Genomic DNA, 12,779 nt, shown 5'->3' with positions numbered 1-12,779 from the left:
TGCTTTGTCTATAGAGAAGAGAGTCAGGAACTCTCTGGACATATAGTGTGGAGACATCTTCCCTACAGATGTCTTTTGGGGTCCACAGTATGGCCAGGATAGAGTAGATCTAGAAGGGCATGTGTGGGAGGAGGGATGATATATCCTGCATATTTGGCCTGAAAGGCCTCCATCTGATCTTTCATAACTGAGAGCAATACCTAGTCAATGGAATCCATTGACATGCCATTAAAAATGTGTTGATTAGGCTTTCATAGACAGCTCATTTTAGATCAAGACACTAGCCATTGCCTCTGAGGTCCCATCACATTTAATTGGTAAACTTAGAGGAAAGCAGTTCTATCTAGGACTGGAACTCTCTTCATCACAGCAGCCAAAGCAGGGTATGTTATATGGTTATCATGGGTGTGAATTTAAGATTGGGGTCAGACACAGTGATCTGTATATCCCAAAGGAAGAGTTTTCTGTACCATAATTTTTAACAAATTCATTTCGGGCCAACTGTGTTGTCATGGGGAAAGGGGAAGGAAGAGGGATGGTAGAGGATGGCTGACTTGGTTCAGCAAGACTTCAGACCATGAATTCAATTCAGCAAATTTTTGTTTCACACTTCCTGTGTATACTACACTCACTACCTTAGACACTGGAAAATTTAGATAAAATATGGTCCCTTCCCTCATGGAGCTGGTATCAAGTAGAAGAATCTCTCTCACACACACACACAAATATGATACACAGTAATAGATGATAACTCTGGAAAGGGGAAATCATATTCTCTGTTTCATGATGTACAGATGTCTCTTCATGGACCTGGAAGAATGTGGATGGTCCTCAGCAACACTGATATCCAATTGGTCTTCCAAAATGAAGTCCTCCAATGGGGCATTTTTCTTGCATCTTGATTGGTTGGACTGAATCAAAAAGGATGAAAAGAAGTCCCCAAGCATTATCATTAGTCTCCAGAGTTCACAGGCAACCTCTGAGATTCTTCTCCTTTCTATAGTGACCTAAATTAGAGTAAGGTCAGAGTGGGTCTTTTATTTGGCATGCCACTAGAGTAAAAATCCAGGCCAACATCACTTCAACTAAGCCCTAAGAAGCAAGGTAGACTTTAAAACACACCACACCCCATCTTTGATTTGTTAAGATTATAATAAGTATTCATACTTCTCTTAATATCAATCTATATTTATCATAATCTTAACAGTTTAGTTTCCCTTCTTACAGTTTTCCTTGGCTCTACTCAGATCATTCAACATTACTAAAAATAGATTTAGACTTTACTCCTTAATATCTTTCCCAACTCATGGAAGAAGGTACAAGGGGATATCCATTTAATTCAGAACAATTCAGTAGCCAATGTGATTGAAAGATTTTTTAAATGGCATAGCTCCTGTCTTCAAGAAACTTATAGTTTTCTAGGAGGCATGATTCTACACAGACAACCAACATATATTTACTAAAAGCCTAACATATGTGTGAAACACTTCTGGCTTCTGGGTTACAAAGATAAAAAGTGAATAGTCTTTGCCCTCAAGGAGCTTACATTCTAATTGGAGAATCAACACACATAAATAAAGAAATATAGAATATATACAAAATGAATTTAAGGAAGGGAGGACAGCAGAAGCTGATGGAAGATCAGGAAAGATTTCATGTATCAGATTGTACTTGAGCTGAAATCCGAAGGAAAATAGAAATTCTGAGAGATAGAGGTTCGGTGGAAGAGCATTCCAGGGACAGAGGACAACCAATGCAAAGATTTGAAGGTAGGGGATGGAATATCATGTGAGCAGCACTAAGTAGGCTAGTATGGCTGTACTATAGAAAGAATGGAAGTGAGTAATGTATAATAAAACTGAAAAAGTAGGAAGAGCCCAGGTTATGAAAAGTTTTAAGTGGCAGAGAAAGGCATATATATTTGATCCTAAAAGTGTTTGGGGCATATTAAGTCTGGGCTGAGTAGACCTGTACCTTAAGAAATTTACTTTGGGAATATGGAGATTGGAGCAAAGAATAGTCTCAAAAAATGCTCTAGGAAAATGGCAGGAGAGAGAGCTTGCCTTGCAATGACCTAGTTTCAGATGCTATCTCCAACAATATATAGCATATAAAAGTAGAAGTTGTCTAAAGGGACCAAAAAATAGTAGCTTATATGTATGTTGTTGTTCACTTATTCAGTTATGTCCAACTTTTTTCTGAGCCCTTGGACCATAGCACACCAGGCCTTCTATCCCTCACTATCACTTGAAGTCAGTCCAACTTCCCTGTTTGTTTGTTTGTTTTTCTTTAGTGTTATCTATCTATATCAGCCTCTCTATCCCTTTTCCTTTTGCCTTCAATCTTTCCCAATAGCAGGGTCTTTTCCAATGTGCCTGTCTTCTCATTATGTGGCCAAGGTATTAAAGCTTCAGTTTTAGCATTTGACTTTCCAGTGAATAGTCTGACTTGAATTCTTTAAGTATTGACCGATATGATCTCCTTGCTGTCCAAGGGACTCTCAAATGTCTTCTCTAGCACCACAACTTGAAAGCGTTGATTCTGTGGTGCTCAGCTTTCCTTATTGTCCAACTCTTGAAGCAGCCATTCATGACTACTGGAAAAACCAAAGCTTTGACTATACAGACCTTTGTTGGCAAGGTGATTTTCTACTTTTTAGTATGCCATCCAGATATGCCAAAACTTTCCTTCCAAAGAGCAAGAATCTTATAATTTCATGCCTGTTGTCACCATTTGCAATCATCTTTGGGCCCAAGAATATCAAATGACTCTACTTCCATTTCTTTCCTGTCTACTTGTTAGGAAGTGATGGGACCATTTGCCAAAATTTTAGTTTTCTTAATGATAAGTTTCAAAACAGTTTTAACATTCTCCTGTTTCATGAACCCTTCACAAAAGGCTGCTTAATTCTCCACTTTCTGCCATCACCTGAGATTGTTGATATTTCTCCTGGCAACCTTAATTCCAGATAGTAAAAATAGTTCCAAGGCAGAAGGGTGGTAAGGGCTAGGCAAATGGTTTAAGTAACTTGCCCAAGGTCACAGAGCTAGATAGTGAGTGAGACCACATTTGAACCCAGGACCTCCCATCCTTGAACCTGACTCTCAATTCACTGAGTCTCCCAGCTGTTTTTAATGTTAGTTTTTACTGTTGCTTCTTCACCTCAGGAGACAAAGTTATCTGGTACTCTCATCTCTTTGAGGACTTGCCACATTTTGTTGCGATCTGCACATTCAAAGGCTTCAGTGTAGTCAATGATACAAAAGTATATATTCTTCTGGAACTCCTTTGTTTTTTCCCATAATCCAGTGAATGATGGAAATTTGGTCTCTGGTTCTTTTGCCTCTTTGAAAACCATCCTGCTCTCCGGTAATTTTTAGTTCACATATTGCCAAAGCCTACCTTATAGAATCTTAAGCATAGCCTTGCTGGCATGTGAAATGAGTGCCAGAACATCCTTTGACATTTCCCTTCTTTAGGATTGAGACATAAAATGATCTTTTCCATTTCAGTGGCCACTGTTGATTCTTCCAAATTTGCTGGCATATTGAGAGCAGCATTTTTAACAGCATCATCTTTTAGAGTTTTAAATAGCTCAGCTGGAATTCTATCATCTCCACTAGCTTTATTGTTAGCAGTGCTTCCTAAACCAAATATATGGGGTGAATTGCATTAAATTGAATGAATTGATATTGCCAAAACAAATTATCACCTGGTAGCCAAATCTCTGGTAGTGAGATTCATTGACAAAACCTGGTTCTTACCATGACAGAAGTCTCTTGCTGGATTTTTATCAGAGATATTTCTTCTTCTTTTTAATAATAATAGGTAACATTTTTATAGTTCTCTACGTTTTCAAAGTGCCTTACATATACTATGCCATTTCCCCTCCACAACTCAACAATAAGGAAGCAGGTGCCCTTTATAACCCTTATTTTACAGATAAGGAAACCGAGGCAGATTAAGAGTAAGGGATTTGCTCAGGATCACATAGCTAGTAAATGTCTGAGTCTGGATTTAAGCTCAGATCCTCCTGACCAAGTTCAATGATCTATCCATTGTGCTACTTCAGTGTCCAGCCAGAGCTTGGTCTACATTGCAGAGACCTCTAGAATACTGGACCACCTCTATGCTATGACACAGTGTTGGAGTAGAGGCCTTAGTGAAAATATTGTCTTTATTTTACAGATGAAGAAACTGAGCCCCATAGAGGTTACAGGATTTAGAAGTGGGCTTTTTATTTATTTTTATTTTATTTATTTTTTATATTTTTATATATTTCTATATTTTATTTATTTTACAGAGGAGGGAACCATGGCGTGGCTCCCAAAGGTTGAATACATAATTAAGGGTCCCATATCTGGGAGCTGCTTGAGTTAAGATTTGCACAAAGGTTCTTTAAATAATAATCCATTGCTCTTTTCACTATACCATGGTATAAATAATCTGCCCAAGATCACCAAGATGTAATTTGTATAGCTCTAAGTCAGGCATGGCTTTTCTGACTCTATATCCAATTGTCCTTATTACCTGGGGTAGTGTTACAGATACCACCTCAGTAACCTCCAGGATAAATTTAATTCCTACCCTCTTTTAAAAAAATCTGATATCATGAGTATAGAGACAAGGGATTAGCTATTTAGAGAGGTGAGGAATCTGCTTGATACCCCAAGTTAAATGTTCTGTGGAACTCAGAAAGTGCTTTATATTTTTTGTTGTTGATTGTAGCAAACAACAATAACTTCAGAAGAATGATAACAATACATAGCTCCATAATGTATTAAGATTTACAAAGCACTTTTCTCATAGTAACCCTTAGGAAGTAGGCAGGTAAAATACCCATTTCACAGATGAAGAGGCTGAGTATTGTGAAGTTAATTGACTTTCCTAGGATATTATAGCTAGTATGTGCTGGGAGTCAGGGGTCAAAATTGAATTTCCTAATTCCAAGTCCAGTGCTCCTTCCACTCTTTTGTTTAGAATCTGAACGACATCTTTGGTTCTCATAACACATGGAACTTCATCAGTGCTTAGTGGTTAGGTATCCCCTCCCTTTTTAAGGGTTTCCTTTTTCACAATTTCTAGATTCTGTCTTGGCCACTGTTTCTCAAAGTTGAGGACTACACAATATTCAGATTTCTAGGGATTTCAAACTGGTTTCTTAAATTCTTAAATGGAAAAATTGGTAATTATGAATAAGAAGTATTATAATAAATAATTCTAAAAGTTACAAATGCTAGTAACGAATATTTGATAAACCTTATATCTGCTTTGAGTGAACCTTGAAAGCAGGGTTCTAAACCTTTTTGATGTCAACCCTTTGACAGTCTGGTAAAGCCTATGTACTCTCTTTCTCAGGATGATGTTTTTAAATTCATAAAAATATATTGGATCACAAATGATAACAGTTATATTATAACTCAGTTATCAAAATATTTCAAAAAACAATTTCAGGTCCTCTAATTATATGGTAGCCTTTTTTTTCTATCAAGGGTAGAGTTACCAACAGGCTACTATTCGAATAGCTTGTCTAGTAATTTTTTATAGAGCCTAACTGCTTCTAATTAAAGTATTATGATTATTTTCTGAGTGCCACTGATTTATAGGAAAAGAAAAATCAATGGATTACTCTAGTGCCTGGCATATAGAAGGTATGAAAAAATGTAATTAATAGGAAAGAGAATTAATGATAAAGAAAAAAAGGTTTAAAATCTATTTGGTACTTTCAAAAGAAAATTTGAAAGGCAATATGAATATGAATATATCTCATTTAGATTCTACAAAGCACTTTCCTTACAACAAATCTGTGAGGTAAGGTAGTATGAGAAGGAGTAGCCACATTTTGTGGATAAGGAAGTTCAGGCTCAGAAGAGTGAAGTTATAGGACCAGTAAATGTCAGAGCCAGGACTCATAAGATGTGCCATTTAGGGGGGAAAAAACTAAACTCTTAGAGATTATCCTAGTTCAACCCTATCTAAATAGTAGAGCTGGGGCTCAAACCCAGGATTTTAAAATTTAACAACTGTTCTTACTGCACCTAGGCATTTCTTTAATTGCAGACATATATCTGTGTGTGTGCATGTGTGCATGTGTGTGTAGAAGAGGGATGTATTAAAGAAAGAGAGGAAAAAACCCCAAAGGCACATACAGAGAAGTAGATGCTTATTTACAGAAACTCAGAGAGACAGACAGAAACACACACACACACACACACACACAAACACACACACACACACAGAAATCTCATAAAAAGCATCCAAATTTCTTCATAAAATCATAGATCTCAGAAGGGAAGGGTACTCCAGAGGCCACCTATTATGACCAACAAATTGTGAACTGTCATCTCCTATTATCAACTAAACCCTCAACAAATGGTAATTTAGCCTCTACCAATCAAGGACCCACTACTTGTAGAAGCAGCCCATCCCCCTAGGTAGTGAGGTGGATAGAGTCCTGGATAGGAGAGTCAGGAATGCCTGAATTCAAATTCCATTTCAGACATTAGCTGTGTGACTCTTGGCAAGTCCCTTAATCTCTGCCTTAGTTTCCTCAACTGTTAAAAGGGACACCTTCCTCACTGTGTTGTTGTGAGGATCAAATCTGATAATATTTGTAAAATGCTTTGTAAACCTTAAAGTGCTGTATCAATGCTAATTTTTGTATTATGTTCCTTACATTCAGCCTAAATATGCTACTCCATAACTTCTGCCCTTTTGGGTCAAGCACAACTGGACAAATTCTTTTTTTCACATGGAAGTCCTCTTAATTGAAGTCTACCGTCAGGTTCTCCCTAAATCTTCTTCTCAGATTAAATATGCCAGGCATCATCAGCTTCTTATGTGACTTCCTCTTTCATCCTCTGACCATCCTGGTTGTCTTCCTCTGGACATGCTTATTTGTCAATTTCCTTTCTAAAATATGGTACCCATTAGTTAGAACAGAACTGTAGCTGTGATTTGACCAGCATGGGTCTACCAGTTTCCTCATTCTGGACAGTTTCTCTTTTTTAAAAATAGATTTTTATTTATGTCTTTTGTTTATATTGTCTAGATTTCCCATTTCCCTAATAATAAAGAGATTATGGTTCCCTTAATGCAGTTAGGTGACATTGTTGATCCTTAGTGGGTTTAGAATCCACTAATTCTCTGCTTTCCATCTACCCACTCCCCACCCTGCCCTCAGCACAGACTTTTTTCTTGACAACCCTTATCTAGCCTTACCTCCTTGATTCTATTTTTGTGCAACTGACTACTTGACCAATGTGTAGAACTTTCACACTTTTCTCTATTGAATGTCACATTATTACTCTGACCCCATCATTCTAGCCATCTGAGATTTGGGTGGGTAGAGGGGCTCCTAAATGTCATCTGGTAAATATGAAATCTATATCTTCATCCAGATCCATGATAAAAACTCCCCAGGGTCAAAGGCAGACTCCTGAGTCCTATAATACAGACTTCTAAAGTAATTTTTTTAATGGATTAGACAAATGAATTCAGTGATAGGGGGAAATCCCTCATCAGAGACTTTATCAAGTACCTTGTTAAAATCTCATGGACCAGTCAAAAAAGGAACTGAGGTTAGTTGGGCAATCTCTCTGGGCCTGTTTCCTCATCTTTAAGACAGGGTATTAAACTCTTAGAACATGTCATGTTTTTGTTTCCATGTCACATTGTTAGTCCACAATGGGCTAAGAACAAGTGTAGGAACTTTTTTTTTTAAAGTCTCATGTTGCCTCGCTTTATTTTTTATTTTTTTATTTATTTTAAACCCTTGTACTTCGGTGTATTGTCTCATAGGTGGAAGAGTGGTAAGGGTGGGCAATGGGGGTCAAGTGACCTGCCCAGGGTCACACAGCTGGGAAGTGGCTGAGGCCAGGTTTGAACCTAGGACCTCCTGTCTCTAGGCCTGACTCTCACTCCACTGAGCTACCCAGCTGCCCCCAAGTGTAGGAACTTTTGCCATTTTGCTATCATACTCTTTTCTGATCAATTTGAAAAAGAGTCATTCCAGGGCTCTGGTATGGTGCTGTAGAAAGAACACTAGGCTTGGAGTCAGAAGACCTAAAGATAAGTCCCAGTCCTGGTTCTGGGCAAGTCATTTCATGTCTCTTGACTTCTATAATCTCATCTGTAGAATGGGTATAATATGATTTATTGAATCCATGGCAAACTGTGAAGTGGTGTTGAAATGTGAACTTGAATCATTTTAAAGCTGGAAAGCCATATGGATCATGATGTTGGAACTGGAGGTGTCTTTAGAACATAGAGCTGGGAGACCACTTAGAACACAACATCACAGCTGGGGAACTTCTTAGAAGCCCGAATGGCATTACTGGGAGGACCCTGGAGAATATGGCATTGCCTTAAATGTACAATGTCAGAGCTGGCAGGGGACATAGAAGACAAAATGCTTAATCTGGAAGGACTTCGAAAGACAGAAGACTAGAACTTGAAAGAATCTTTCAGACTCATCGCCTCATGGGTCCACCTCACTCCTCCCTCATTTTATGGAAGAAGCAACTGAGTCATAGAAGTAGTAGGTCATTATGAACGGCATTATCAACTGTCATCATCACTCCTAGTTTGTGCAAGCTCAGGATACCCACCTAAGCATCCTCTTTCCCTGCACCCTCCTCCCTTCCATTTTTACAGCCTCCTTCCTGAGCTCCCCCCGCCCCCTCCCGCTGGCAGTGGCTAGTTCCAATAATTACCTGCAGTCTCATTTTTCACTTTAGCCCATGCAGCCCGTACGTGGGTGGCGGGAGGCGGGCTGGGAGGGGCCGGAGCGGATGCAGTACGGGCGTGTGACTGCACTGGCGGTGGCGGCAGGAGCCGTAGCAGCAGCAGTAGGCAGCAGCAGCGGCAGCAGCAGGCAGAGCTGAAGAGCTGAGCCAGCCCAGCCTTAGCCAAGCATCTTTTGCTGCAGTCACCAGAGGAGCGCTTTGCTCGCATCTTCTTCCTGGAGCCAAGGCAGCCCTGGGAGCTTGCTGGGCATGGGAGTACCTGACTGAGGACCGACTCATTCCCTGCCTGCCTGTCTGCTGGAGAAAGTGCTGGGCTGCTGGGTGTGCGTGTGTGTGCGCATATGGTTATTTCGCTTCAGACACGCAGACCACCTACTGCCTTCCCCCACCCTGGGCGTGTGGCATTTAGAAAACATTTTTCCCTAGAAGCCGCTGTCTCTCCCTCTTCGTGGCGGTGTTCCCCCCCACCCCCCCTGCTTGCCGTTTTTTTTAAACGTCCCTCCCCCGCACGTGAACCCCAACCCCCAGCCTTTGCTGCACCATCAGCCCTCAGGATGCTGCTGTGCTCCGGAGCCCAGGCAGCCCCCCGCCTCTGCTAGGCAGCATGGATGGTGCTCTTGCGACGACCTCTACTGATTCTCTCCGTCCACTGCGGCTGGGCATGCTGAAGAGCCCTGCTGTCAATGGGCGAGGACGCGGACACGCGGAAAATTAACCACAGCTTTCTCCGAGACCACAGCTATGTGACCGAAGGTAACACCCCTGTTGTCCTTCCCCATCCTCCTGCCCAGGGAGTGTCGGCATGCCCAGATGCCCTCGGAAGGTCTGTCTGGATTGATCAAATGTGTGTGTGTGTCTTTCCCCACCCTACCCCCCTTCCTGGCATGATGGATGCGATGGAATCAGCCTAGATTTGCAGAGAGCAAGGGTATTCTGTCATAATATGCTAAACTCCGTAGGCTGGGGTGAGGGGTGGGAAGAAGGGCGAGGGGACAGGGGGCAAAGGGATCTGAGCAGCCTGGATTGCTCTAGGGTGGGTCGCACTTATAGTTTCCCTGTGAGGAAAGCAGGAACCGGGGTTTGCATATTTAATTTGTCCTAAATGCAGAAAACGGAGGCTTAAGTTGGCAGAACCCACCCCCCACCCCCTCTCCGTGTTTTAAAGTTAATGGCTTGAAGGTTTGGATGGGAAGGTTTTCCATCTCGCTCTGCTCTGGCAGCCAGTTGGGAGCCAGCAGTAGAGAATTTTCTGGGCTGCTCCTTCCCCTGAGAGGAACATGGACCTAGAAGAAACGGAGTGCACAGCCTGTCCGTTAGGGATTTCTGTGCCTCCATTCTTTATGTGTGTATGTGTATGTGTGGGGATGTAGCTTTATATCTATGTATTTTTTAATATTCTAAGAGAAATACGCTTTTCTATAGGAGAAAAAAGACTGCCTGTATCTGATTAGTCGTTGCTGCCTAATAATATGTATTGAGTCCAGAGGAACTGGGCAGTCACAGTGGGCCAGGCCTCCAGGATTTTGCTAAGCCGAGTTGCTTGAAAATCAGTAATATGTCCCTGCCCAAGCTCACACAGAGCTAGCTCCATGTTGGGAAGCTGAAAAGTTGGTGGCTGGAGCTGGGCCTTCCGAGGTTGGCTGATTCGGATGCTGGAGGCAGCCAGCCTCTCTCTCTATGTAGGTCAGCAACTTCGAAGAATTTGTTTGCTTTGACCTTGCTCGCTGGTGGTGGTAGTGGTGGCGACACCTGTGATTTATGGTGACCCTTTTACAGTTTCCAACCAAAAGTTCCATGTGGGGTTTGGGGGGGAATCTCCAGGCCTGGTAGCCATTTGATGAAGATTTAATCCTAGAGCAGGATTCTGCTGCAACCCAGAATTGGATCCTTTGGCTGCCTCTTGCCTATTAATGATTGTAGGTTTCCCAGATTCACCAGGGATTATTTTGCAGTACTGAAAATATATTGCAAGGTGCCTTTTCTTTGTTGTTTCATTTTAAAGCAATATTCCAGGGTCTGGAATGGGCTCTAAATTGCTGAGAGAGCCATGGCTTCATAGGGAGGAATTTTCTAATAATGAAGTTCTCTTTGGCTTTGCAGATAGATGTATTCTGATAAATACACAGTATACACACATATGTGTACACACAATGGACATGTGCAATGAAAGAAACATAACTGTATATGGTACATGTAAACATGCCCTCACACATTTATTCATGTGTATGCATACATATGTGTATACACACATACATATGGAATAGTGAATCTTAAGATTAGAGTCAGAGGGCTGGTTGTCCACTTGTTAGGTGTGTTAGATTGGGGATTCCTTTTTGGATGTGGGTTGGACTAAACCATCTCATGGGTCTCTCAAATTCTGGATTCTGGGATAAAACCCCAGTTGGACCATTTATAATCTGAGTGATCTCAGGGGAATCATTTCCTCTCACTGGGTCTCAGTTTCCTTATCTGTAAAACGGAGGGAATTGTCCCTCCTTCCTTTAGCTGACCTCCAGCTAAACTGGTTCCTGACCTCCAAGGTCACTTTCGACTCCGGATCCTGGGATTTTCTGAACACATTCAGAGAACTCTTTTAAATGGAGACCCCTGCAGATAGACTTACCCAGAGTTCTCCAAAAATGTTGACTCTCACTGGCTGTGTCAACATCCTAGTTGCTTTAGCCTCTGCAGGAAATAAAAACAAAACACTGCTGAGGCTTTTGTCAAGATGCCACTCAGCTCGTGACAACGGCAGTCCGGTAAATGCTGGCAATTAAAATACATGTTCCATTTGCAGCTTCGTCTGCAGTCATGACTCAAGCAGAGAAGAGTCTAATCGTTAACATGACCGCCGGGCGAAATTCTAGTGCTATAATGATTTGGTTGAACTGTCACCATCGTGTCTTACGCTTGGAACTGTCCCTTACGCACCACTTGACACTGCTGACTCATCCCCAGACCTGGCGTCTTCCCTTTTAGCTTCTGCTCTAAGGAGGGAGAGAGGAAAAGAAAGCAGAAAAGAAGCAGCTGCCTACCTGGACAAGGGGAATGCAGCCTTTTCAAGCTGGGGAACTCATTTCCCAGGTGGCTTTCTTTGGTTCAGGTAGCCCACAACAAGCCTTTGTTGCATGGTTGAGATGGGATCCTGGTTCTTTGAGTTGTTATTTCATTTATGCATTGTGGGAACAGACAGTAGATTAAATGCTGTTTGTACCTATTGGCCAAGAGGCAGTGAGAATAGAGAACTAGACTGGGTCAGAAAGCCCTGAGTGCAAGTCCTGCTTCTGACATATCCTAGCTATAGAATTCTAGGCAAGAACATGAACCCTTTCAATGCTTCACGTAACATACATGTGGATGTGTGTGGACGCCATTCTACCAGTGAGGGATTATAGAGGTCATTCCATGTGACAAAAAAATACTCTGGCTTCTTCTGTGAAGAAAGTTGTGTGAATTTAGAGGCTCTTAATGTTTCTATGTCATTCATTCTTTTGGTAGTCTTGGGAAGCCTATAGGCTCCTCAGAATCTTTGTTTTTTCTTTCAAATCATAATGAAAGGAAATGCTAAATTTTAGAGGTCAGTGAAGATTAAGATGTAACTTTTTTCCTATGAAAATTCCCAGACTCCCCCAGATAGGTATTCACAAATCCTTGGAGTTTTGCAGACTTCATAGATGCAGTGCCAAATGAAGGGAAATTTGCTTCTCTGCATTTGTCTCATTGAAATTCATGATATTAACTTCTGTTATCGTTCTTCAGGATCACTGTTGTAATGTCAAGAATACCGTTCCAGGAGTCAGAAGACCCGAGTTCTAGTTCCAAATCTGCCTTTTATTACTTGTATGTCAATGAGAAAGTCAATGAACTTTTCTGGGCTTTGATTTTTCCATCTGAAAAAGGGGATAATACTGTCAATCCTACTTACCTCTCAGGATTGCCCATTTATTCAATAATTATTTATTGAGTACTTCCTGTGTATAGAGCATAATGCTAGTCCTTGAGGGAGGCGTCAAGAGCTGGGCAAGGAGGGGC

General features: G+C 41.3%; 1 protein-coding gene across 2 annotated transcripts in view; it reads left to right on the top strand.

Annotated features, from left to right (window-relative positions):
* Positions 1 to 12,779, top strand: part of PPP2R2C (protein phosphatase 2 regulatory subunit Bgamma) — a 410,134-nt gene that overhangs the window by 134,642 nt on the left and 262,713 nt on the right. The window contains exon 1 of one of the 2 annotated variants that reach the window (XM_044680774.1): positions 9,428 to 9,500. The exons of the other annotated variant lie outside the window; for it this stretch is intronic. Coding sequence (XP_044536709.1) covers positions 9,431 to 9,500 — 70 coding nt within the window. The 5' untranslated portion in view covers positions 9,428 to 9,430. Of the gene's footprint in view, positions 1 to 9,427; positions 9,501 to 12,779 lie in introns of those variants that run through there. 2 annotated transcript variants of the gene reach the window in all.

Source organism: Gracilinanus agilis, chromosome 6, assembly GCF_016433145.1.
Source record: "Gracilinanus agilis isolate LMUSP501 chromosome 6, AgileGrace, whole genome shotgun sequence".
Lineage (NCBI taxonomy): Eukaryota > Metazoa > Chordata > Mammalia > Didelphimorphia > Didelphidae > Gracilinanus > Gracilinanus agilis.
The sequence above is the reverse complement of the archived record's forward strand: the minus strand, read 5'-3'. Positions and strand labels throughout refer to the sequence as shown.